The sequence below is a fragment of the Telmatherina bonti genome, assembly GCF_933228915.1.
Source record: "Telmatherina bonti genome assembly, chromosome: 19".
Taxonomy (NCBI): Eukaryota; Metazoa; Chordata; class Actinopteri; order Atheriniformes; family Telmatherinidae; genus Telmatherina; species Telmatherina bonti.
In genome coordinates this window covers 16,811,016-16,838,707 of record NC_136617.1, presented here as the reverse complement: position 1 = coordinate 16,838,707, position 27,692 = coordinate 16,811,016, and the positions used below count along the sequence as shown (strand labels likewise).

At 39.1% G+C, this 27,692-nt stretch overlaps 1 protein-coding gene across 4 annotated transcripts; it reads right to left on the bottom strand.

The window, feature by feature from the left end:
- Nucleotides 1–238: 238 nt before the first annotated feature.
- ubap2l (ubiquitin associated protein 2-like) lies at nt 239–27,692 on the bottom strand. Of its 4 annotated transcripts, XM_079258296.1 has the most exons (29): nt 27,552–27,692; nt 26,177–26,254; nt 23,981–24,091; nt 22,112–22,286; nt 21,693–21,794; nt 21,569–21,614; nt 19,105–19,149; nt 18,439–18,545; nt 18,067–18,123; nt 17,909–17,961; nt 17,121–17,206; nt 16,521–16,692; nt 16,140–16,335; nt 13,774–14,114; nt 13,352–13,524; nt 12,931–13,051; nt 12,371–12,410; nt 12,044–12,242; nt 11,871–11,937; nt 11,336–11,663; nt 9,892–9,980; nt 9,742–9,795; nt 9,532–9,613; nt 7,456–7,673; nt 5,328–5,433; nt 4,333–4,458; nt 2,668–2,735; nt 2,343–2,537; nt 239–1,555 (listed from the first exon to the last, which is right to left on the bottom strand). In XM_079258296.1, the coding sequence occupies exons 1-29, from the start codon at nt 27,645–27,647 to the stop codon at nt 1,460–1,462; spliced, it is 3,627 nt and encodes a 1,208-aa protein (XP_079114422.1). In that variant the 5' UTR covers nt 27,648–27,692; the 3' UTR covers nt 239–1,459. The 4 variants fall into 4 exon arrangements, with proteins under 4 accessions (XP_079114422.1, XP_079114424.1, XP_079114423.1 ...); XM_079258298.1 differs by lacking the exon at nt 4,333–4,458; XM_079258297.1 differs by lacking the exon at nt 19,105–19,149.

Sequence of the window (27,692 nt, the reverse complement as noted above, 5' to 3'; positions counted from 1 at the left end):
TGTTCATTTAACTGGTTGAAATTTCAACTATCAACTGTGCGGATTTTAAGCCCTCAGTTACACTAACACCAGGAATCAAACTGCTTGAAGAAGAGATTCTACAACATTCACAAGCCACAAGACATTTATTAAAAGACATTAACATCCAAAATGATGAAAATGTCTTTTTTTTTTATTTACTTAATATTTATATATTTTTACAAAATAAAAAAAATATTAAACAAAAAAAAGGCTAACAAGTCTGCAAGGATTTGAGAAGGAAAAAGAGAAAGCCATTGACAAACAGGGACTACAGTACTTGTGTTTTTTCATATATGTACAAGACAATTTATCCATTTAATTTTTTTCTTAACACGCACAGTACAAAACGAAAAATAAATCACTGACAAAAAAAAAAGGAAAGAAAAAAATCCCATAGTACAACTCTGTCCATCAGTATTCAATGCTGCAGATTTCCCTATTATGTTAGGGGACATATGTTGGAGCGGGGGGGAGGGGCTCAGAAACAACATAACACACTGGAAGGCAGATTGGGTGTGTGTTGGCGTTGGAAATCATTCTTAATGTCTTTCAGAAAAGATGGGACCTTATGCAACGCATTTATAATTCATGGGAACAGTAACTGTACAAGCGGTGGATAATGAAAAATCCTGTGCTAGGCGGAAAACAAAGCACAGTAAACAACCACGGCCCCCCGTCTATACAAACATGCACGCAGTCACATGACAAACACACTTTCCTCACAGTCCAAGCCAGTGAGTTTGCTTATATGTCTTTATATATAATATATCTATATTTGGTAAAAAATAAACTTCACAACTCTACCAATTTAGAGAATTGTTTCTTCAAACTTAAAATGACATAAAATGAAAGAAAGAAAAACATTCAACAGCGAATTATCGTTTTTGGATATTTTGTGTGGGAGGGAGGACTTTCCACCGATATTAAGGGAGAGGTGAGTTGAGGGTGAGAAATACAAAACCAGCCTGTCCCCCCACCTTCAGATATCACTTCAATCCTCCCCATCATTCAGGAAAAAAATGTGAGAAAGAGAAAGGGAAAAAAAAAAAAAAACCACAGGAAATGTTCATTCTTTTAGAAAACAGTTCTATGTTACATACAAGTCAAAGAAAAAAGGGGCGGGGGCATTATCACAATACAAATTCCCAACACTCAATATTTCACCTCTTGATTTCTATAACCATTTATCTGCAATCTCCCTCTCTCTTCTAAGCCCCTCCTCGCCCTCCCAGCCATCCATGCAACTCAGTGCTCGTTCTCCTGGCACAGCACCTCCTCTGACTCTGGTCAGAGCTGCAGGAGTGCTGGGCCAAGAGACTAGGGAGGGAAATCTCTGCAGGAGGAAGAGGGAGTTTATATGTGGAGACTGTTTGCAGAAAGACTGAAAAGCGTCCCTTTCAGCTTGTCAACAATGTGGGAGGGACCTGGTCAGTAGATGTTAGTTTGCTCCCCAGTTGTAGCTGTTGTATGCCGACTTGTTGATCTGAGACTTCTGTTGGATGGAAGCGTTCTGGCTGCGCTGCCCAGTGCCGCTCTGAAACAGTAAAGAAATCATCAGGGAGCTGACTTTTCATGGCAAGTGTTGCCTCAAATTCTGTGCAGCTAAATATTATGCTGATACTAGGGGTGCACCGATATCAAGCGTGTGTACTCGTACTTAGTAATAAATTGTACCGATACCACACTAGTGAAGCTAGCGCAGATGTGTTTGATGGCATGCTTTGGACATGTTTTAAAAGAAATAAATGCCTTGTTAAAATGTGACATTTTTTGTTACACTAATGGGTAATTTATTACAACCTAATGAAATTGTACACAGTTATAACAGAAATAAAAACCATAGTCACAATAATGTTCAAATAAACAGATTTGGTATCAGCAAATATAGTATCGGCAGATAGTCAAATTTCAGATATCAGTATTGTAACTCCCAAAAAGTGGATCGGTGCATTCTTAGCTGATATATACACAATCTGTTAAGAGGCATGTTAAGGCATTTTTATAGATGTGTAAAAACTTTTTTTCGTCTATTAAGCAGTTAAATTTTTTAAATTAAATGTTGAAGTCAATGCAGGGCCATAAAATCAACCTACTTTATGAACTAGGTCATATTATGTGCATTTTGCTTAGTAACAGTTACAGAAAACATTAAATCACTTCAGTGCTTTTGGTCAAATACACAATAAAACATTTATCTAATGTTAAAATGATATGAAGGGGAAGAAAGCGACAAAATGATGTTCCCTAAACTAAAACCAATTTCTTTTATTCAAATCATTAAGAGACAGAAATATAAACTTGTTTCATCCATGTACATTTACCTGCCCATCTTGCTGCAGGTGGTGGTGTAGAATCTGAGAATGGGGTTGTTGGTGCGGGGCCAGGATGTGCATGAAGGGGGCCGGAGCGTACCCTGCAGCAGCTGGAGGGTTGATGGGCCCCCCACTCCCCAGCGCCGAGGGCAGACTGAATGATGCTGCTGGCGTCCCAGCATGGAAACCCTGCTTCTCAAACGACTGCAGGAAGAAGCCAGATCCAGGACAATCAGATCATTTTGAATTAACTTGAAACCCAACCAGAAACATGTCTCTTTTGTGAAGAAGAGCTGGGAAGGTTAATCTGAAAGCATCCCATTTCTGTAATTACCTGTGTCTTTGTGTAAACAGACCCTGAAATATCTGGTACCCCCGTGTTGCTTGACGTCACAGAGACTCCTGCAGAGACGGGAGAAACGATACCAATTCAATTTAAAATTGGTCAGCACAACAGGTACAAATGATCCATGGACCAACATCAATCCAAGCATGACCAGCTGCATGGTTATATTCCAGTCCTGACAATAATAATATCATATGGGGAAATAAATCATTTATTCTCTGAAGAAAGCACACTGGGTGAACATCTATGCAGGCTCAGGCTCATAGATGATTGCAGCAATTTCCCTGTTGTAAAGACAGCAGAGAAACTTTTAGGAGATGATAATGAAATGAGGGAAAAAAGGAATAAAAGGAAGATGGTGTTGCGGTGTATCAGCCTGTATCTGGCGGTTACTGCCCTGCTTGTTCCAACAGACACTGACCCCCCTGTGTTACTATGGAGACGCAGAACAGAGTCAACTGGTGTTGAAAACAAAGCTGACACTATCGAGTCAAGTCGGACTCAAGACTTTGGGCCAGAGGAATTTTCATTTTACTTTGGTAAAATGGTTGAAGAATGAATTAAAAATTAAATCTGTAGATGTCAAAAACACTACACTAGCTTGTTTAACAATATGCTCCCATTTACTGCTTTGATACAAAATTACACATTTGGATTATTGAGCTTTGGACGGACAATTTAAAAAAACAAACAAACCGTGAACTAAGAAACTAGTGTGCTATAACACCCTTTTCTTTCTACAGGTGTGTTACAAAACTGATGTGGTGCGAGTTTAAAATCATCTCAAAATAGCCATTTTAAAGAGGTAAACAGTTTTGGCATGAAATAGTTTCACTTCTTAAGAAGTAATACTCGCTTTGTAACTTGGTAAAGTACTCATTCAGGATGAGCAATCCTTTGCTTTTCTTGCTTGCCGCCTCTTCTCTTCTTTAACTCTGCTGAAACAAGTCATGGAAATCCCACATCACAACACTCCCATAGAAACAGTGCATAAAAGTCCTCAGTCGAACCTTTGCAGACTCCTGCTCTCATTTGTGTACAATGTAGAGTTCAGTGCACACCACTGCTGCCCATGAGAAGATACTCAACATCACATTCACACCTTTTCTTCGAGCACGGCAAATATTTTGATTATTGCAGGTTTTTGCTGCCCTCTTTGCTGGGACGCAATGTATGTTTACGTTCAGAGAAATGAACTTCTTTCAGTGGAGACAGACATATCAGCAATGATGACATTGATGAGAAGCAAGCAACACAGAAAATGGAACACCATGAACCAGAGTAACACATAGTCAGTTTGTAAATGTTCAAGACTAAGCATTTCTGGCACTGAGCCTGGTTCTCACATAGCACAGTTGTCTAAAAACCATAAAACCAGTTTAGACTGATGATGAGTTACTCTGCAAAAGATCTGGTAATGGAAAGAATGGCAAACAAGGCTCGTAAGACAGGCAGGCTGGCCTGGACCAACTGAAAGCACATGTAGTGTGAGGCTTTGCTCCATAGGCACAGCTTACCAGCAATGAGGCAAAGGAACAAGAGCAAAGAGGGGGAGAAAAATGGCTGGTGACACGAGGAGGAAGACGGGAGGGATAGGGATTTTTTTATTTTTATTTCCCTCTCTGTTTTAATTTGGCATGTGGCGGCACTCACCAACTCCAGGCCCGGTGACAGAACTGGCTGGCTTGTTTTGTGCAGAAGCAGCGGCGGCCACGGCAGTGCCGTATCCGCCCTTACAGAAATCCCCACTCCCTGAAGCCTGGCCCACATCCTCATAGCCTGCAACAGTCAGACACACAGCCGCAGCCCACAGCGTTAGACACACCAGGCAGGGGAGGCAGACCTGCATCAGTTAGCATTTGCAAATAATTTACAGCATTTGTTTGAAGTTGTACCACATGGACAGGTTTTTACAAACTATGACAATACACGTGGTGTCGATGCCTTTGTGCTGTAGTGAGCTGAATTTTTGACACCAAATGCATCGTCAACACAAGAAAAACCAATCCATCCAGTCCAACGAGCTGGTCAGAATTATTACCAACATCATTTGCAAATACTACTTGACCCAAGTCTGAGGGGAGGAGGTGAGGGAGGAGGTGAGGCAGGGGGGCAGGCAGGGTGTGTATGTGGGAGGGGGGTGGAGAGTGAGCTTGAGTTGGGTAATGGCAGAAAGCAGCAGATGGTGCAGCTTAAAACAAATAGGTGTTGTGATACATGTGTTCGACATGGGATGCTAAGTGACGGGAAGAAAAAAAAAAAAAACCAAAAAAAAACAAAAAACCAAAAACCCAAACATAACTATTGATAAAGCCAAACACAAATTTGTAAACCCAAGTGTTAGATTTCAAAAGGCCACTGGAGAAATAAAGTACAAGATACATACTGACCCAGACCAGACTGATACAAAGAAATATGGGAAGATTATGACTTCATCTGTGTACACAAGGATAATAAATGCCACTGAACAAGCACCATGTTTATGCTTGCAAATGCCGCAGAGCTCGAATGGCATATGCGCTCCATACCAACAAAAATCAATGGGTTCATTTTGAGTAGCAGCACAATCATTGGTATGCAAGTATACAGAGCAGGACCTGCAGGACCCTCTTAACATGCCGTTTTTTCAATCTTGTTTATTAGCTCACCAGTGTTGTATCCATGGGAAGTGTAGCCACTAGCCTGCTGGAAGGGTGTGGCGGATGCATTGACGCCGACATTCACACCGTGCTGTTTTGAAGAGGTAGGAGCCACCTGGACAAACACCACCAAAGCAGTTAATGTCAGAAAAGAAGATAAACAGAAGAGCTGCACTTATAAAACGAATCACACATTTAAAAAAAAAAAAAACAAAAAAAAAAAAAAAAAAGTATCACTCTTTACCAGAGGCAAGAAAATATGGGCCTGCATCAGATCTGGGTTGATCAGATTCTATGAGAACCTTTGACCAAACTCTTCCATGTGTTCCCCATGGGCCATTTCTCCAGCCCAGAGTCGGCTATTATGCCACACATGTATGTTTTGGTTGTGTTTATCCATTGTAGGGCTGGGCAATTAATCAGATTTTAATCTCAATTACAATCTGGGTTTTCAATGATCATAAAGGGTGCAATTATTTTTCTCTTTGCAGTTTACTCTCGTGCTGTGTTCAGTTGTCAAATCGAGCATCACTGGCATTGCGGCGTTGTGCTGTAAACTCCTCCCACAGCCGCCCAGGTTGGTTTTATTCAGTCACTGTTGCCAAGTTGGCGACTTTCTCGCTAAATCTGGCAACTTTCCAAACCGTCTTGCAGACTTTTTTTTTTTTGTTAAAAGCGACTGGCTGACTTTCTGGTATTTTGGCAACCGACTTGAAGCACATATTGTTCTGCAGTTCCATACGCCACGAGTAGCAAGAACTGTTCTTACTCTAGAGGCTGCAAGAACAAGAAAATAATTATTTTTCGTCAGGTCTAGTCATACTCCAAGAGAAACACGTCTGCAACAGGGAGGGATTACTGCGGGTGACGATGTCTGCTTTTATGTGCAATGAACCTGGGTGTTATCTCCGGCAAGTAGGTTATGTTTTTTACCAGCGTTTATTTGTTTGTGTTCAAGATGACTTAAAAAGTTATGGACGAGTTTTCATGAAATTTTCAATTGGTGGAAATGTGAAAAGAAAGAACTGATTGTGTTTGGCGGAGGTTTGTGCTCTCCGAGTGCTTTTCTAGTTTCATATTTAACAAGCAACTTTGATCAGCTGTTTTATTAATCCGTTTTATCTGCAACAGCAAAAACATGGAAGCGGCAACCGTCAGCTTCATGGTTTTCCGTGTTAACCACGCCCACCTCAAATGTCCAACCAATTACATGATACTTCTCGGAGCCCCACAAGAAAAAGAAGTTCTGCCAGCTGGATGTGTCGAGAACTGTCTTCAAACACGTCCACGAGAACAAATTAACGTCATTTTCTTCTCGGGACCTCGAGAACAAGAAAAAAGTTATCGCTTCTTGTGGAGTATGTAACAAGCTTGACTGTCACGAACAAGCAGCAGGAGCACCTCTCTGTCCTTAAGCAATCAGACACAAACCAGTCTCTGGCTGCAGGTGCATTGTAGAATAATTGCAGTACATTGTGGACCTTCACTACAACATAGTTTATATTTATCTGTTCAGTTTACATCAGTTTTTACACTTTGTTGGTCAAGACAAAGCTTTATGTTATTTGTTAGTTTTCTAAAATTTGTGGAATCTTAAAGACATTGTTTAAAAGCCACTGTTCAATGTTAAATAAAATCATTTTGTTAAAGATGATGGATAATTGTGTTAAATAATTGAGATCTCAATTTCAGTCAAAATAATTGTGATTATAATTTTTGCCGTAATTGAGCAGCCTAATCCACGGTGTTGTGTCCTGAACCGACAATGCACTTTTTTTCCACTTGAAACAGACAGAGACCTGTGTTTGTTGGCAGTCCGATCCTATGCCCTGAAATGACATTTTCTCTCATTTAGCTAATAAGACTCAGAGAGGTCAGTAAACATTTTCAAATCTTTTCTTGCTGTAATGGCAAAAGAATTATTCTTACTTTAGTTTAATAAAATAATAAACAATGAAGCTTTTATTTTATGGTCAATAATATAGTCCCATTTATCTCCAAAGCCCCCTTTTCCCCCAATAACAGTAGGTTTTTGTGCTGTACAACATTAATAAGGGAAAAAGAAAAACAGAACATGCATTTGAGCAGGACTCTAACGGATAATCAGACTAGCTTGTGGAAAAACCAGGTTTCTCACCGGAAACACAGCAGGTCCGTACTGGAAGGTATTGGGCAAGCCTGGCATGCCAGTATAATATGGGAGGCTTGTGTAGCTGTAACCAGGTGGCAGCGCTGGGTTTAGGAAGGGCTGCTGTGTGGTGTGATGCGTTTGGGTCTGATTTTGTTGTGTCTGCGCTAATGTGGTGGCCGGAGCTGGGGAAGATGCATCACCTCGACCAAACTTCGATAAGTCGCCTGAAAACAGGGTGAAGAGGGAGAAAAACAGGACAGAGAAATAATGTCAGAAAGTAAATCTTAATTACTGAGCACCATGAAGTAACTGTGGACATGCAGAGATATGGACTTACAGAGGAAAAACAAGGGAAAAAATAAAAACAGAACAATGGATTGTCATATCTCTACAGCATGCTCCCATATCCCACATCAATATAGTCCTTATCCAGTCATATAAATGGTGCGTTTCTCCAACTCTTCTCAAAATAGTTCTTCTTGACTCCTTATTTTGTGGGTCAACAGCTCCATTACACCTCAGTCATTTTGTCAGTTCTGTTGTGTTGATCTGCGTTGTATCTTTGTTTTTTTTTTATCACTGCAGAATACCAACAACAATTTTCAGCAAATATCTGTCATCTTTTAATACAACATTGCCTGTCATGTTTACCAGATACAATAGATGAATTGAGTATATTATTACTGCCCAGAAACCTGATAATCACCTGGTGAACAACCTTCCAAAAACAGCTGTGATACAGACATGACATTATTTGTTATTCTTGGTGTGACAAAAAATGTAATAAACTTATTCAACAAAATAATATCCAAACTTCTGAGGATGAAGATGCTTGCTGATTGTAGCCATTCGCCTTCTGATATACACCTAGTCTGCTTTCGCGTTCAAGTTTTAGATATGAGGTTGTATTTTCTTTTCTCCCCATTAGGTGTCTGTACATTATATATACTTGTATATTTCAACTGTGGTTGTAATGAATTTGTTTTTATTCAGGTTTAGCATGTTTTACTTTTTTTTTTTTTTTTTTTTTTTTTTTTTTTTTAAAAACAAAGAAGAGAAAAGGAAAAAAAAAAAAAGTAATTTGCAAATTCCTGTAATGGTCATGGTTTCTTATGTCATATTTTTGTTTCATATCTTGGAAACTCAAGAAGTTCACATTTTTATTAATGCACACAACACTGTTGGACTGTTTCAACTCCACTGTTAAAATCTCTGGTTATGAGAACCAGGGATAAAGCATCTGTCACAGGCTATTCATCAGAGTCTCAAGCTCTTTTTCTGCAGTTTATATTTACCTACTCTATTAAACTACAGCTTTAATGTGAATTGGGAGACGCCACTCATTGGTCGATAACACACATTGCTTCCTCTGTCTTCAATAAGACTCTGAATTTCCCTTCCTTGAACAAATTCTCATTTTTTTTCTATTTGGATGTGTAGTCTGTCACACCCACAAATGAGAGGTTTAATTTGTGCTGCATGAAAATATTCTTCAACATTTGGCAATCCCACATCTCCTTTATCTTTACTGAGCTGCAGAGGTGGCAATTCTTGGTCCAGAAAGTAAAAGTCCTGCCATATTTTTGGATCTACCTGTACATTTAGAACAGGTGTTTTCACTAACAGGCTCGTTTACCTGGCAAATAAACTCTTCTCAATAAATTCAGCTCATTTGGTGACTGGTTGGAACATCTGCCGGAGAGGACTTTTACTTTCTGGACCAAGAATTGCCACCTCTGTCGAGCTGTAAGGTAACATATTTGATTCCTGGCCTACAACCTTTCTATATACATCTAGAAATGTTTGTTTCGTAAAAACAATGGTTTTCTGGCATCTTAACAGGTAGTGATTGGAATAAGAATAGGTAGAGGAGCCGGGAAATTTAACCAATATCTAATCAAAGAATGGTTTTGGACTGTCAGTTTTGACATCCTACTATACAAAGTTTCTATCCACCAAAAGACAACAAAAATAAAATAAAATAAACAAGATTTAGGATTACAATATAACATCTAGTTAGCATATTATTCAAGTCAACACAAAGGTATTTGAAAGTGCAGAAAACAGCTTTATTATTGTTACCAGAGTAAGGGTTGTTTGTCAGACTGCCCTCTCTACCAGTCAGTGCTGTTGTGGGAGTTGCAAATGGGATGCTGTAATAATCCTGGAAAAGAAGAATATGATCATAATAAACTCAAATACAAGCCCAGAGGAAACTATTCCCAGATTGTTTAGTTTTTTTTTTTAAAAGCAGCATTTAAACACATTTCACGATAAAAAAAAATAAATTACCAGCGGTATTCTTGTCTGCAGCATCTGTAGGTCATCATAGCCGTACATCTGAGGCTGTGATGAAACAGAAATGCACTTGAATATGAGAAAATCACATGCACAAGAGGAAATCTTTTAATCTCTGAATATCAGATTTAGTCTGAAACTTACAGGATAGGCATGTAGTAGACCAGGAGCCATTATGTATGGGTTGGGCAATAGAGGGGGCACTCCAGGTGGCAGATTTGGAGGTGCTTTCCCTGTATGAACAAAGCCATATAAAAACATGACAGGTTAATTGCAATGGTTAATTAAAAATCACTTATTACATGCAAGTTGCTTTGGATAAAAGAATCTGCTAAATGACTGTAAATAGAACAGTACATATTATTTTAAATGCAATTATTACCCCAACAAGTCAAAAAGAATGACTGATTTTTTTTCTAGCTAGACAGTTGATCAATTAACTCCGCTTCAGTCTCAAAACTACATGAAAACAGTTCAAGAACATCTCAAACATGAGGACAGATCTGCTGTTTCAACGAGGAAATGTCTCCAGTTGCTGTATCAACACATGACAAGTCTGAATTTCATCATGCGCCAACATGCTCCAACGGAGCGCAAAAAGGGAAACCCATTTTAATTTATGCCACAGAAAAGAGGTAATGATTTCGAGGGAAAAACTGAGAAAGACAAGGGTATCACATACAAAAAAATATAGAAAAAACCCCAGCTTAATGGAGATTTGATCTCTTCACTCATTTTTGAAAGAAAAATCACAAAAGACAAAATTTACAAGCAGTGTTTTGAGCTTGACAAAAGCACCTTATATGCTGCTACATGCCATACCATAACACCAAGCTCTATGGACACACAGACATATGGGATCATCACTGATCAATAATTGTGAAAAATGAGGAATTATAGACCAGTACATCTCTGAAGATCCATCTATTTTCTGCCGCTTATCCAGGGTGGGGTTGTAGGGGGCAGCAGCCTAAGCAGGGAAGCCCAGACTTCCCTCTCCCCAGCCACATTTGTCAGCTCATCTAGGGGATCCCGAGGCGTTCCCAGGCCAGCTGAGAGATGTAATTCCTCCAGCATGTCCTGGGTCTTCCCTGGGGTCTGCGCCTGCAGGGATGATCCTAGAACACCTCACCATGGAAGCATCCAGGAGGCATCCTGACCAGATGCCCGAGCCACCTCAACTGGTTCCTCTCGATGCGGAGGAGCAGCGGCTCTACTCTGAGCCCCTCCTGGATGACAGTCTCTCACCCTATCTCTAAGGGAGAGCCCAGGCACCCTACGATAAAATTAATTTCAGACATCTATACTTGCGATCTTGTTCTTTTAGTCACGACCTACAGCTCATGACCATAGGTGAGAGTAGGAACATAGATTTACTGCAAATCGAGAGCTTCGCCTTGTCTGTATTACTGCAGATGCCGCCGATCCGCCTGCCAGTCTCAAGCTCCATTCTTCCCTCACATGTGAACAAGACCCTGCGATACTTCTACAACTCTAGACTACTTGTCTCCAGTGAATTTAGTTCCTCTGGACGCTGGGTTCCATAAGAAACCACAAGTTGAAGATGTCAATGAATGTGTTGTCTAACCTGAGGATGCTGCAGAGCTGCGTGTGGAAGAAGATGATGCTGAAGAAGGAATGGTTGAGGATGTTGTGGAGACTGAAACAGTGGTGGGGGCTACTGATGGGGCACCCATAGAGGCAACATTGAGGCCCATGGCCAGACTGCTGACAGGACCTAGGCCAGAAGGAGCTGAGACTGTGGCAGGGCCCACTGAGGAGGCTTGGGGAGCCCCAAGTGACACCTGCGCAGCACCCACAGAAGAAGAGGAGGCAGGTACTGATGAAGACGGCATAGCTGAGACAGAGGAAGGGAACGAGGAGTGCAGACTTGTGTCGCCGTCTACGCTGGGATGCTGTGGAAATACAAGAAGACGAGGTTAAGATTGATGAGATTACATTTCCATTTGAGTGAATGGACATCTAATGCGTCCAGCACAGGAAATGCTGCTTTGGAAATGCTAACAGAGGAAGAGGAAGAAACACTTAAGCAACTAATACTTTCCCTGCATGAGCAAAAACATAAATAAATTAAAACAGCAACAAGAACATAAAGGTCTCACCAATAAGGTGGAGTTCGATGTCCGAACTGAAGATGGAGCAAGGTTGTTCTGTTGTGATGGATGGGAGCTGTGAAAATTACATCCCAGTTTATCATCAAATTGCATCTCATCTTCAGATACTTTAAAATAACAATCAGAGATTGAGACATTGTAGTCATTAAACTGTGTCTCACTTGTTGTGCTGAGGAGTGGGGATGGTACTTGGAGGAAGGTCTTCATTGTGCCCAAGAGCACTAAGGGATTGCTGATTGGATGAAGTTACTAAGGAAGCAGGGCTTGGACCACTGTCTGCCAAAGTGCCCATGCTGGAGACCGACGCCGGTGTGACCGAATCAGAAACTGGCTTTACTGATACTGCAGATCCTGCTGCAGCTGGGGAGGCGAAATAAAAGAATTTCTAGAATAAATTCCAAGTTTGAGGAGCAAAAATGTTTGTGCACCAATGTCTCATCATTTTAACAATACTCATAAGGAGAAAGAGCTGAAAAGTAGAAACTCACCTTCCACAGATTGCGTTGCTTGTATTGAACTGAAACCATTCTGCAAAACCATAAATGCAGGTGAGCTCAGAGGTTACTATAGAAACAGGCTACAGATCAAAAGTTGAAGTGTACTGGGGCTCTTGGAAGAAGGCACTGACTAACTTGTTTAATATTTTAACTAGACAAGGTTTGACAGCAGCAGAGCATTACAACAAACAATTTAATTCAACAATATAGAGGCACAGTATCAATCTGTCATATAACTTATTTACAACACCTGTCCTGCTCTCTTGGCAAATTTTAACTGTTGCATTTGTTAGTGTTAGTTTCCTGGGACACAGTAAAACTTTGTTTGAACACCCAAAAACAGCAGGGAAGAGACAATAGATGAAGTAGGACTTGGTTTTTGAACTTCAGAAAACTCATGATTTTCAGTCTGTCATTTTCTTAAAAAAACCCCAAACAAACTGTAGTTTGGGATTAACGACTTGAGCTAATATTGGCCTTCTCAGCCAAGCAGTACTCCAGTACTACCATGTTGCATATTTTATGAGTGAAACAGCAAGCTTTGCTCTAACCTTGGGCTGCATATCTTTCTGAGGGGAGGAGGAGACCGAGGGAGGATAACGTCGTGTCTGAGATGTTCTCGGATCATACAAGTCCATCTGGCTGGAATTGGAAAGCGCTGGAGTCGACTCACTGCAGATTGTAATGAAATTGACAAGACCAAATTGGATTATGCAGAGTTAGTGCTTTTGACTTGAATACTGATGTGAACTATTATTTAAATGAGACAAAGCCTTCAAAACCGACTTCTTGGCAGTGTTGAAAATGGGGAAATGCTGAAATGCTTTATGTTCATAGTAACTTTGCATAATGAGAAAAACCTGGATAAATCTGTAAAACACTGAACTCAACATTTCTTCAGAGTATAAATACGAAATGTATACTTAAATAAGTACAGAGGCAAATTAACACATCAACTTTGAATTTACAAACCTGCTGGGACTGGTGTACAGGCTGTTCTGAACCTGGTTGCCAGGTGTTGTCGTGGCAGGGGTGGACTCGTACTCTTGTAGAACTGGTTCTGACCCAAACTGCAGTGCTCCAAACTGAAGATTAAGGCCTGAAATGTCTGCTGATCCTGGCATCTCAACAGCCATAGCTGGTATCTGTCAAGATTCAAAGATAATTTTCAAATCTTTTATGCCATCTTTACAAAGTTGTGTCCAAAGATAAAAAGTTTATTTTCATAAACAAGGCACTACGTCTTCAGACTAGTTCAGACATGAACTTATAAAGCTGACAGCAGCTGTACGTGTTGACGTTGTGTCTTGAGTAAGCATGAACAATTTTTAACAGCCTGTTGCATGGAAATGTTCAAGCCATACATTCAACACTTGGTATTGTCTGAAGGCTACCTTTGTGGTAATGGAAGTCCTCTTCTTCTGCTGTTTGAGTTTGTGTTGCTGCAAAGGCAGCGGACTTGAACCCTGGGCATCTGAAGAACTTGGGGAGACTTGCTGACCCAGAGACGGGACTGCTGCCATTTTGGGAAGAGAGGAAGCAGGTGGCGGCACCACATGCGGCGAGGATGTTGTTTGTTGTGGTAAGGAAGAAGATGAAGAGACAGAGGAAGAAGGAGGAAGCCCTTTGTCCTGCAGGAAAACATCCAACATGGACGAAGTTGAGGTGGCAGCCTGATAGGGCTGCCGCTTTGTAAAGGGCGTATGGATCCCAGACTCTGGCTGTGTCTTCATATCTGGACAACAGTGAGGGTATAAAAAAATAAGTTTGAATAAGACCTTCAGTACAGATTAGACTGCACTACACAGAAATAATTAAAATCTCAGTTACTGATTAAATGCCAGTTTATAATATCCTATCAATTAAAACAGTTCCTATTTGATCACCACCAATATGGAATTTATGGGGTCAATACTGAAATTGCGGATAATAAAATAAAGGTAACATCCGATATACCGGCTGAAAGTGATAATACATAGGTAATGGGAGGTGTTTGGAAACTGATGCATTAAGTGCTTTTGAGAGACTCATTCACAAAAACATCTTTACTAGCTATTGAAAAGTTCCATCTTTCACGAAATACAAGGGACAGAACTAGATTTTCAGTAATGTTGCTGCTTTCAAAACAAAACAGAATTACAACTAAATATAGTAGGTGGACCTTTTAAAGTTAGTTTAATGAAAACATTGACTTAAATAAATTTATAAATTGTGTGGTGGGATGCTGTACAATAGTCACTGATGATGGACGTGGGAGTTAACAGTTGCACATATATGTTTATCTCACAAATTTTCTTTTACACAACTTCAAAACACTGGACAATAGTCTTAAGTGTTTTCCCTACATCGTACAGGCAAGGCACCCTATCCTCCTTACGAGGCCCACCCCGCCTAGCAGGTCCTTCCAGGTCAAATTAATTTATTTTGATCAGATTTTCAATACAGTCCCACAACAGAAAACATTTTTAAAGTCATAGATTAGAAGGATTATTTTTAAGGTTTAAAATATGGTTTGTTTTGAGTTCTCTTATTACAACAAAAACAGTCTGAAGTCTATCATCACTTTTTGTCACAATCTGAGTATAATTTACAGACAAGTACTTAGGTGAATAGACTTCTAGCAGCATCACTATCTACTGACGTCGTATAATTGTAATAAAGTTGTATTAGAACTTAAAATTGATTCACTATTCTTTATAGGTTTTGTTAATGTCAACACGTTATCTGAGGTCTGAACTTTAAGCATATGTGGGCCAACTACACAAGTTTTATCAGGACATTTAAAAAGAGCTTTTTTTTCTGTATTTTTTTTCTGCGTTTCAGTAATTCATGGAAAATTAGTCAGTGATAAAGACATAAGTGTGATGTGACAGCAAGCTGTCATATGATCTTGAAATGAATTAGTCATTTGCACATGTGTCATATTAATATCATGATGCTGCAATGAGTTGGTTACTTGATCCAGAGTTTATGAATGAATAAATCAATAGAACCAGATTTAAGGCTGTTGATGTTTCCATCCAGGTTATTAAGCCTGTATGGCATTAAACGTATGGAACTATTAAATTACATAGGATACTGTGTTTCAGTTTTAAAACTCGAAAGCTTCCCTAACCTTAATGGTGTGTTGCTACAAGAAACTGAAGTTTAGTGTTTTATCTGTCAGGCTCTAGTTCCCATGTTAGTTCTCAAGTTAGTTTTACATTGGGTCTATGCAAAAAACTTGTTTTCAGGGCCAGAATCTCAACTACAGTGTAGGGAGATATTTTATCTGCTAAAAATGATAATGGATCAATGTTGGTCTTATTTTTCTGATAGACTGATGCCTTAACTTCAAAGTCCACTTTATTCAAATTGGAGAAAAAGGTTTGCGAAAATTAAAACTGAGTTTATGTTTTCCCTCTGCAGCTCCCACTTCAGTCCCACATTTCAGGTCAGCTTTTTCTTTGTTCTTCTTAAGTTAAGGTAACTTGTTTTTTTTTTAAACACAATGGTCTGGAAGGTCTAAATAACCCGGCCATGGGACCTGAGAGTTAGTGGCTCTCTGCTCAAACCAAACAAAGACAGAAGCCAGTGTTATGATCAATGAACCAGAAAGAACTGGTTACAAGTTAGGTTGTGGCTTTGAACCAGAACAATGAACCCCTTAGGTGAAAAAATATTCACAAACTTAAGTATTTTTCTTTAATTATTTACCATATTCATATGATCATATTAATATTAACATTATTAATTTCATATTACAATATTGTCAGCTCACCATATTGTCCTAGTGAGGTGGCACTAGTGTCCCAGGATGAAGGGGCTGCATTGGGAGGTCCAGTCTGGGAGTGCTGGGCCGCCAGCTGGGCCAGTGCCTGAGCAGTTTTATACTCAAGGAACTGGGAGCCAGTGGTTCCTGTGCTTGGTCCTTTAGGATCTCCAACTTCCCCAAATCCCTTGCTCAGCATGCTGACCTGCAGAGTTGGTAGATACAACACCATCATCAAAATACTTAAAAATATACAACATTGTATTGACATTGGCATGACTAAAGGCGATCAATGACCAGAAAGTGGTTCAGAAGTAGACAATGATTTGAATCAGCCAATGTAGAGAACAATAAGTACATAATGTAGCAATGTCTTGTTTAGGAACTCACCATGCTGTGCTGACTATAAGGAGTACTGGAAGATGTTTGGGAGAGTTGCTTGGAGTTGCTAAAAACCAGTGACTGGGGCAGAGAGGGGGGCTGGGTGGCTTCCATGGGGGCATTTTCTGTCTCAGAGGATGAAGAAGGAGGAGTCTTTCCTAGCAGCACTGCAAGGTCAATCCTGCATAAAGGCAAACAATTTTAACAATAACACATTTAAAATACTTCAAAACATATAAGTGCATCTGGTCCACATGTTAATTCCTGGTTTTATCAAACAATTTACTTTAAAATTTACTAAAATACCTTAATTCAACTCAATAAAAACACAATCCATAAATTTTAAACAACTGACTAATCTGTAAATAATTTAAATTACTGTATGTAGTGTTTGTGATTTATTGGACAGAGATTTACACCATTTAGTTTATCAAAGAAGTTCAAACAAACAGAAAAAGATAAATGCCTTAATCAGATTTTGGTGAAAATGTCAAAGCCCCTGAAAAAAGTCTATGCTAAAAATAATCATTTTTAATTTCTGTCTCAATCAATTCCCAGAAGAAGGAAGTTGTTCAAGCACAAAGATCTGTTAACGCAAAAACCTCCCACCTTTGTCCTTTGGTGATTGTAACATTCTCTTGAGGCAGAGGCATTGACGCCACACTGGAAGCTGTGAATATCTTGGTCTCCGACAGCTGCAGAGGAAGAGAAATGTGAAAATATATTTGACATGCTATAAAAATGGAGGTAAACATTATATTGGGAGGAAGATCTGTAAAAATCTAGGATCAATAGCCCCATTTCCAACAAGGGATGCCGCTTGGGACAGGGTGGTACACTTCACTTTTCCACATTCACACTGGCAAAAACCTAGAAGAGTGGGAGAGCGTCTGATCTGACTTAATGTTTTTGGACCCTTCCATTGGTATCCTAATCTAACCGATCCAACCCTGAAGGGTGGAGCTTTACACAGGAATCCACTGATTGGTCGAAAGAATCTAGACGTACACGAGGAGAAGCACCTTTGTGACTTAGCATCTGACCAACACACTTCTTTGATTTTCTTGGTCTGTACAAGTTCTTTGATACTGCTCATCAGCTAAGATGGTACTACTGTACGCAGATGCCACGGAAGTATAAATCCAAGTTTAAAACCCAACTACGGGGTTAGTATATGTTGCGTCCCTGCAGCCTATCAGAGATCAGGATTTACTATACCAAACAGCACCAAGTCATCCTGTCCACTGGATCCCATAGTAGAACCGGGGCTTTCAAGTTCATCTTTTATCAGGAATACCAAATCAAATTATGTTAACACTTGTATTATTCTTTAGAAAAGCTTTCACAAAACTTTGTACTAGAAAAAAGTAAATGATTTTAAGTCCTGAAAAACTCACATCCTCATTCCAGTCCTCAGTACCCCACTCCTCTGGGGCTGACCTCCAGGCACCTGTGAGTCAAAGAGAAACAGTTCAATACCATTACTCTTGGCAAAGAGGGCTTCAAACAGAATAAGGAATACATAAAGACAAGAGGAGAATAAAATCAGGTTTACCAGGAGCAGAGTCAAACTTGGGTGGATAATTTGTTCCCTCTCCAGAGTATTCCAACCCTTAAACAAAGAAAGAGGTAATTGCAACAGAAAGGTTTTCTTTAGTCAGCTAAGATGCATCTGAACATTAAGATCTGAGAGGAACAAAATAAATCTGGGTTTTCATGCATTTGTAAATGGCATAAAGGGTTCAGTAGGAGTCTCTGCTCCAAGCATGAAAACTGAGTGTCTTTTGAACATAATCAAGCCTTAGTTTTATCTTTACTGCAGAAGCTTCACTGGGAACATAAAAACTGTTTAGATGGTAAACAGATACTGAATTAATAAGGTTAAATTCTTTATTAGAAGGGAACCTTTCTTAATAAATCCACTTACGTGCCCCTTCCTCTAACTCCATGCTTCCTGTGTTGTTCCAGGTACTGCCCCCTCCATAGTTTTCTTCTGTCTGGGCTGGCTCAGCATAGTCAGCAGGGTTAAATGTCCTGGAAAGACAAGAGTTGAGAACTGACTGCATGTGTTCACCATCCTCAAACACCTGAAGGGACATCAGCTCAAACAACATTAACCACAGGTAGAAATGGCAATAGTCCCAGTCAACTATTACCGGTCATTTTTTTCAGTTTGCTAAGTGCTGTAGAAAAACAGATCCCAGCTCAAATTTGGGGTTCAAACCATCAATTATGTGATGATTTCAAGTTTGCACTTAAATTCACAATACCACTATTTTTACGTTTTTCTTTTTTAATACAGGGACAAACAGTGAAACAAGAAAACCTGGAAGAATGATGTTTAAAATAAAAAAATTCACTTCCACATAATGTCTGTAGAATACAAAAGAAAAAGCAAGTGTCGAAAAATTATTTTTTAATTTCTTAATGACGCTTTACTAGTACTATTTGTCTTTCATTAGTTTAACACATTTGTGCTAACCTCTCTACTTTCTCTTTTTATATCTGTTTTATGGCACTCAAAATTCCCCCTTAGAAAGCAAAAAAAAAACCAACAACAAAAAAACAGGCACACCAGAGGCGACGCACTCACCTCTCACCTCCTGCAATATCATATCTGGATCCCTTATCAATCTGGCTTTAGAGGAAAAATAATGGCAACAATTACAAAAGGAACAAAAATGTAACAAGTAGAAGATCAATCTTTTCTTTTTCACACCACAACCCAAAGCAGTAGCAGAAGCAAAATGCCTTGAAGCTGCTCTTGTCAATATAGTAACCACTCTGCACTGCTCACTCATTCATTCTGCAATGCAAAGCAAGCCAATGTGCTTGAAGTTATAGTGGGTCAAAACACAGTCCAAGAAAACCAAAATCACCAAAAAGATTGGCTAGAAAACATGGCAAATATACAAGAGCAAAATCAGATCAATGCAGCTAATTAATGAGGAAAAGCAAACAAATCTCACCACTGATTTCAATTAGATACACAAATACAGGCAAACAAAGGGATTTTTTCAACCATCAGTAAGCATCCAAATACGAATGACATAAGACCCTATTTTATTTCAAGTCAGCTCATCTCATTACACTCCTAAACGTACAGGGTCAGAATCAGCCAATGTCAATGCAAAACTACATCGACTATTGCAGCAGTTGAAAACAATAAACTCATTCAGTTTCCAGATGTGCCAACAGGAAGGAAATTAATTGAACACCTCAAACAACTCTCTTATTTTTGTTTCAGCCAACTTTACCTGTGAATTCAAATGGAAACGCATCACCCAAATAAATAATGTGGTAATACCAGTGAAAACAATCCAACCACATGCTGAATGGAACAATCAGTCTTGCAATTACTTGCATGGTGTTGAACATCCTTACACAGAGGATCACCAGCACTACATTTATTTTGAATATACCAGAAAACCAATAAATGCTGTGGCCTTGGTGATGTAGCATAGAATTACAGCCAATAAGCCATTTCCATGTCTGCCAGTATATCTGTACATTTCTTTCATCTCCACCAGTCCACTGGGTCCCTTTGCAGTTGAGAGTGCACAGCCCGAATAACGAAGCACACCAATTATTTATATGCCTGGATCAATGTCCATTCAGAAAGAAGAAAAAAAAAAAAGACGAGCATGAAGTCGCGGACACTTTGACAGAGAACCACTATTATCCATACCTCTACAATTTAGTGTTAAATTATTGTGTTAAAGCTTCATGAATGGGAAGCTTTGACACAACTAACTCAAAAAAAACAGTACAGTGCTACATGGGTTTGCTGAATTGCATAAGGTTTACACACACAGATGCAAAAACGCTATATACAACTTTAGATCTAAAAAGCATGCTTTACCACAATGGATACTATATAGCTACCATTTTATGCAGAGTAGGTCCATCTAGTTAATTTACAAATCTATCATTACTTATCAGACTAATGCTGCTTTACTTTTCCTTTTAGCAATTGGTAAGATTCTGGCAGCTTGCATTCCTCTGCATCTATGAGAGTTTATTTAAAAACTACCTGGAAATAATAGAAAATTATTTTGAGAGGTTTAGGTTATATGAAAACATGTACACTGGCACTTTATGTGATGGCAAGTGGAAAGCTCAAGCACTTCACAACCACATACATAAAGTCAAGGGAGATATTCAAATCAATATCTGGGTCACCATTCACTACAATATGCTTATATTATAGGATATTTTGACATGGTATGGGAGTAACAACTATAAAGATCATCTTTAAAAAGTCATATAATCTCACTGTTTTTCTTTGCAGTTTCCTTTTAACCAAAGATATCTGAACCACAGAAGAGCTTTCAATTACATTCTGATGATCCCTTCAGCCACTGAACTGCATGTACAGACGTTTATGCCAATGCTCGGTGGTTTCAGGTGCAAATTTAATCATTTCAGTGACTGAGAAAATTTGATTTAAACTTTTATGAAGAGGAACTGACTCAGTTCTTGACCTCTGTAGCCAAATACACAAACGTTACTTTAGCGAACCCTGAAAGGATTAATGCATCAATGCCGGGTTACATCAATCTTACCCCTGATTCCTTCATATTCCTTCACCCAATTCAGTTCTACAATGACGCTGCACACAAGATTACAATTAAATGAGTCAAGAACGCCACCACACAACAACTTCCTCTGTTATGACACCCAGCTGTCAGTTTAACAAGCTAGATCATCAACTGACTCATTTATGTGTGCACACACTGAAGTGTACATGTACACTGAGTGAAACTGAAACAAGAGAACATACAACTCCCAAACTGATGTATACTACAGCTCAGTGCCAGCGAGGGGAGACTGCAAGGTTAACAACTTGGATCCACTTTAAATAAAATGTTTAGACACTGCACTCTCCACAGAGATCCTCAGCCTACACAGTTTCATCCCATTGGCTGATGTATGTCCTCCCTCCTTCGGATTAAGCTTTAACAATAGACTAGGGTCCTACTCTCTGGTGACCATGGCAACAAGTAAAAGTGGAACAAAGGGCCATATGGATTTAGGCAACACAGGTATTCCCTTACCCCATGCCCTGTGCCGAAAATCTGCCACCTCGCCGTCCAGTGACTCCTGTAGAGACAATAACAACTTAGATCACTTTGTTTGAACTAGTGTTATCGCAAGCGCTGAATAAAAAGGATTACTTACCGACAGCTCCCCTTCCTCTGCCTTTGCCCCTTCTGCCTCGCTCTGCTCCTCTCCCTGCTACTCCGGCTTTTCCACCATCCAACCCATTCTCCTGGCCTCGAACTTTGGTGATAAAGAGAAAGAAGAGCATCAGATTAACACACTACAGTTCACGTTGACCTCAAGAAGGATAATTTAAAAAGGTGTTACACTTCACAGAAGCCAGCAAAAGAATCAGGTTATTGTCTGCGAACCAGAAAACAAATCTTCTGCCGTACATACTGTCATGCAATCTAATATTTAAGTCATAGATAATGAAATTCTCACTAGTTCCACATACCACAAAGGAAACTGTCTAAATATGGAACTCTAAAACAAAGTGAAAAGACAGCATTTATTTTGGCAAAGAACACAGAATGAAAACGATAATAAAAACTTACACTCTCGTCCCCTACTGGTTCCACGGCCTTTGCGTGGAGCACCGCCTCGACGACGTGCTGCATCCTTCTCTCCTCCCTTCTCTCTGTTTTCTTTCCCTTCCTCTCCGGTTTCTGCCTGGCTGATCTCTCTCTGACCCGACACTCCTTTCTTCTTTCCCACCATTTCCCAGGAGTCCTTAAAAATATAATAGTAGTGTCTCATCATAATTTCTTCAAATCAATGTTCTATTTCACTGTTTGTAAGATGAACAAACAAACAAATAAACAAATGGTTGTTAGGGATATGTTCTGAGGTCACTTCTGTATTTATTCCAGGAAAACTGGTTAGCTGCTGACCTAAAATGGGACCGAAAAACCATCTTCTGATAGACAAGCATTTTCACATTAAATCAGTAAATATGTCAGATTCAGATTTAAATACTGTATTTTTCAGGGCGCAAGGTGCGCTACCTTATACGGCGCAGCCTCAATTACTGAGTGTAGTTTTGTCCTCAAGTCATACATAAGACGCACCGCGTTATTGGGCGCATACTAAAACAAAAGAAAACCAAAGTAACAAAAGCAAAACAGTGACCTTGGCTGAACTTACTGGTACTTATTTTAAAACACACACTTTTTAAAAAAAAAAAAAAATCAGTCTGTTGTAACAAATCGGTTTAAGTCCTCATCTTCTGTGCCAGAATTAAACAGCTGGACAATTTCGCTATCAGGCATACGAGATTCTCTCACTTCATTGTCAAGAGTCAGTTTCGTTGCTGGGTGTATGTTCAACAATGATATCGGCTTTTGTGAAAGCTCGAACAACAATCGATGGACATACGTTAGGCCAGGCATCCACAATCCACTCACATATGGTTGTGTAACTTGCTGGACGCTGCCTCCCAGTCTTTGTAAGGGTGTGTTAGCCATCTCTCATCCATCGCTCCCATGACACTTACAACTTAGCTTTAAATGCCGTGTTCACACAAATGTCTAGCGGTTGTAATTCTTTTGTGGGCACGCATGGAGTTGCTGATCAACAGAGACGGTGATGCATTTAAAATAAAAAAATCTGGTCTCTTTACATATACCTCTCTGCCACTCTTTCATTTTCTCCTCGTATTACGCCCTTATGATGGTGGGAAATGGTCTTACAGTCAATCAAGCAGAGCGCTTACTAAATACGCACAATAACATTTTCAGATTTTGGAACTCAGCACATACATAAGGCACACTGGGTTGAAAGGCTCAACGCCAATTTTTGCAATAAAGAGCGGCTTTTAAGTGCGCCTTATGTCCCAAAAAATACGGTACTCCAAATGAGTGAGATGTTACAAGCTAAACTGTGTAGGATACCTGTGGCTGCAATAGTTTTACAATATTAACTAGAAAGCCCTTAAAATATTATTGTTGATTTATCACACATTGAAACATGTTGATTTAATTTATTTTTAAGTATTTCCTTCTCAGTAGCATGACAATCAAAATAGCTGAAAAATGTGATTAATGCACTGCATGGTTCATTTCCACTTGTGCAGTTTTAGTCTGTGATAATGTTTAACTAGTTAAATATATATATAAAACTGGTATGTAACAGTATTTGTTATTGCTGTTATTGTCTTTTTTCAAGGCCAAGTTGTTCACTTCAAATATTGGCACATTTTAAAACATAAAATCTTAATCTTAAATAAATAAAAACAAAATTTAGGCAAGTCCAACAACAACAACAAACAAGGAGCAAAGAATATCTTGGGGGTGGTGTCCTGTGTAAATACCATGCTATAATCATCACAAAAGCGAGACGAGTACAGTTTGCCCAGAATGAGATATTGAAGCCGGAGGAGCACCAACTTCACCAGACTCTTCCCCTCAAACAAAGCAAATACTCACAGTGTCTGGGCTTCCTTCCAGTAACACATTAATGGCTCTGTTGACATCCCCATTGCAATCATGCAGTGCGATCATAGACTCATCCTGGTCCTTGCCTGTGATGTCGATCAGCTGAAAAAAAAAGAGGAGCGTCACGATGACACACAAAGGTGACCCAACATTGCATTTCTCGTATACACAGCATGGTTTGAACAAGTAATGATGAGGGATTGCTTTAGCTTGACAGTGAGCTCGGCAATTCAACACCCAAAAATTTAAATGTAGGGAGGAGATCATGGAAAAGGAAAAAAAAAAAAAGGTTTGAGAAAGCTAAATTATGAAAATACACAATTCAAAAGTCCAAACCATTTTCTTCAGATTAAACCCAGAAGCCACGCCTTAAAAGCACTGACACACTCTGCTCTTGCTACACTCTCCACTCCAGTATTTGACATTCCAGACCTTCATCCTAATAAGAACCTTTGAGTTGTGCTGGAGCACATTCTACTGTTGCTGCTCCGACTCATTATCAAAACAGGATTTTAGTGAAAAATGTGTACGGCAACTTTTGGGTGGCTTAACAGTGTTAAAATGATATACTGGTTTGTTATAAATAGCAAATGCTTAGATTAAATAACTGTTATGAAAAAATATTTCAATAGTAAAAAATACAATTAGGAATGGACAATACTGTTTTTATGGCCCATATCTGATGTTTTACAGCTCATCTGGCTGATAACTGATACAAATATCCCTTAAACTTCATACCAAATTGCAGAAATAATGTAGTTTCCTCGTGGAATTAAACAGTATTATTCTGCGTACTCTTGTCATGCTGGCCTTTTGGCAAACACAGACGTAAAAAAAAGAAAAAATCCCTGAATAATATGATTTTCACTTCTTGTTCAAAATAAGAAAAAAATGCATGTCTTTGTATGGTGAAAGGAAGCCGGAAAACCAAGAGTGAACCCATGCATACACGGGGAGAACATGCAAACCCTGCACAGAAAGGCTACAGTTAGAACCTCCCTCTAGCAGAGGCTCAAACCAGCGACCTTATTGATGCGAGGCCACAGTACTAACCACTACACCACTGTGCAAACCAAAAGACGCACTCTCTAATCAAAGAGTATACTTTTGCTGACTTCAGCATATATAGCCACATTTCCATGCAGACTTTTTTCATTCTGATTGAAATCAGAATGAATGGTGTAATCTTTTCCGATTTAGTGTTTAGATCTGACAACTTTCTATCAGAAACGCCATCTTACAGCTGTGTGACATGCACAGATCTATAAACAATGACGTGAATTATTGTGGAAATCTATTTACTATTCGCTTTTTTTTGGGTTGTTTTCACTTTTATTCAGTGCTAAACTCTTCTAGAATTTGTTTCAAAAACAAAGACCAGTTCTGTGTGCTCCATTTAAACGTAATTTTTTTCAAGTTAATGTCACTAAAAACATGAAAGAATGTGCAGGGACAGAACGAAGCCTGAAAATGTTCCATTTTACCATTAACATGACAAAACTTAGCATTTAATCAGTTAGAGAGACAAAATACTGGCCCTCTATTAAACTGAACAAACTCCATGTGGTTTCATTCAGTGTATTCTGATTGAGGTGTTTATATGGAGAAATTTTGTTTGGTTTGGGGGTCTAAAATTCTATTCCGAATATTAGGCACCAACCGTATCAAGTAGAATAAAATAAAATTTAAAAAATCCACCCCAGATCCTAAAGTAAAGCTATCTTCAAATGAAAAATAATTGTGCACAATAGCATGCAACTCTGGTGCATTCACAGCAGTCAAGTTCTTCTCATCTTCCTAAAGAGTAGATAAAGGATCCCCAAAGCCGGTCCTCAAGGGCCAGTGTCCTGCAGGTATTAGATGTATCCGTGCAGCAACACACCTGATTTAAATAAATGGCTCATTAACAGACTTGACAACAAGCTGTTAGAAATCCATTTTATTTGATTCAGGTGTGTTGCAGCAGAACATATTCAATACCTGCTGGGCACTGACCCTCAAGGATTGAAGATCCCGGAAGTACATCATAGTCAAGATAGATCAGTTCAAACAAACACGAGAGACTCACAAATCCAATAAAATATTTATAGAATATTACATAACTGTATATTATTGAGCAAACAAACGCTCTGTGTACTATAGAGCAACTTAAAACTGCCTAAACAAACAAGATGTGAATCCACTCACCTGTTTGACTTTCTCTTCAAAGTCTGCATCATTGTGGTCTGAAATCATCTGGGCAAGTCGGATCTGCTCAGCGGTGGCCTGGTTCAAGTGGAATGAAGCATCCAATGTTTGCATTAACAAATATAATCAAAAGACTGGCATTCTTCTCATAAAATTCATGGAGAAACAGGCATTAAAAAGTCTAGCCCTAAATTAAGCTTGAACAGAATTTTTTAAAAAGTTTTGATACAGATGCTGCATCCATACAAAGCTTATACAGTTATGTGCTACTTCAGCATTGTGTTTAATTTTTAGTTTCACTCCATTTACAAGGCATGACAAGCAGCACTTTAAATTAGACTTTTGTTCCACAATGTTTTTAGTACTGCACAAAGGACATTCTCCTTGCAATATTGACCCCATTACAGTTAAAACATGGCAAAATTTCTCAAGATGGTGCATAAGTTAAACAGCTACTGTGATGAGTTGCTAGCACAAAGAGTCTGCTATTCTTATTGTATCTCAGATTTTTGGTCAATGCAATGGACTACAGACATGGGAGCATGTACTGGAGATATACAATCCATGTCAAATATTATTTCATGTCAAATTGTTTTTTGTTTTTTTTTAAACAAACCATTAAGTTTGGCTTTAAATTTTCCACAACACAGAAGTTACAACAATAGTATTGATGCCTTTCTATCAATAGTCATAACTTCATGAAAATTTTGTGTCAGCTAAATAAAATAATGAGTAAGAAACCCACTGGCTTGCTCATCAGTTCATGCTTTACTACCTAACTAAACACTGTTGAACTTAAATCAATTGCAAGTTGATCAAACTGAAACTGATGGCTCATGATTCTTTGTTAAACTGCAGCAACAATCCATACAGTGAAACCTGTGCAAGTTCCCCACACAACACAACAATTATACCTTTGTAGAAAGATATTTAAAGCATAATGAGCCAGTAGACAAACAATGGCAATAAAAAAAAAAAGAAGTTACCCAATGTAAATGGTAATCTATTGTGATCATATTAAGTTAATGATAAGCAAGTAAATGCTGATGCTACCTTTTACTGATGTTACTGCAAGACATATGAGGAAATTGTGTATATATACATAATTTAACAAAAAATATAGTCTGAGTTGACTTTAAAGTTAACCTCAAAGTTACAATTCTGCCACAAACTCCGTAAATCTAGTTGAGATACACATATTTGAAGTTAAACATAAAAATGTCATCACAAATGCGGGTTTGTGTTCAAATATAACTGTTGGCAGAAACTTTGCATTACAAAACAAGTAGTTTGATAAAAGCCTCCTTGACTTATGGGGAATCAATTTCAGCTTGAACTACTGTGTATGTGTGCAGTGTGGTGGGACTCAGGGTACCTGAGGCCTCTGCTTGTGCTGTGTCTGGCTCTGTGTCTGGCCCTGTGTCTGCTCCCAGCTGCCCCGGGCTCGGTTCCCGCCCATGGACGTCATCATTTACAGTATATACAAATAACAGTATTTACAAAGGATTAACACCTG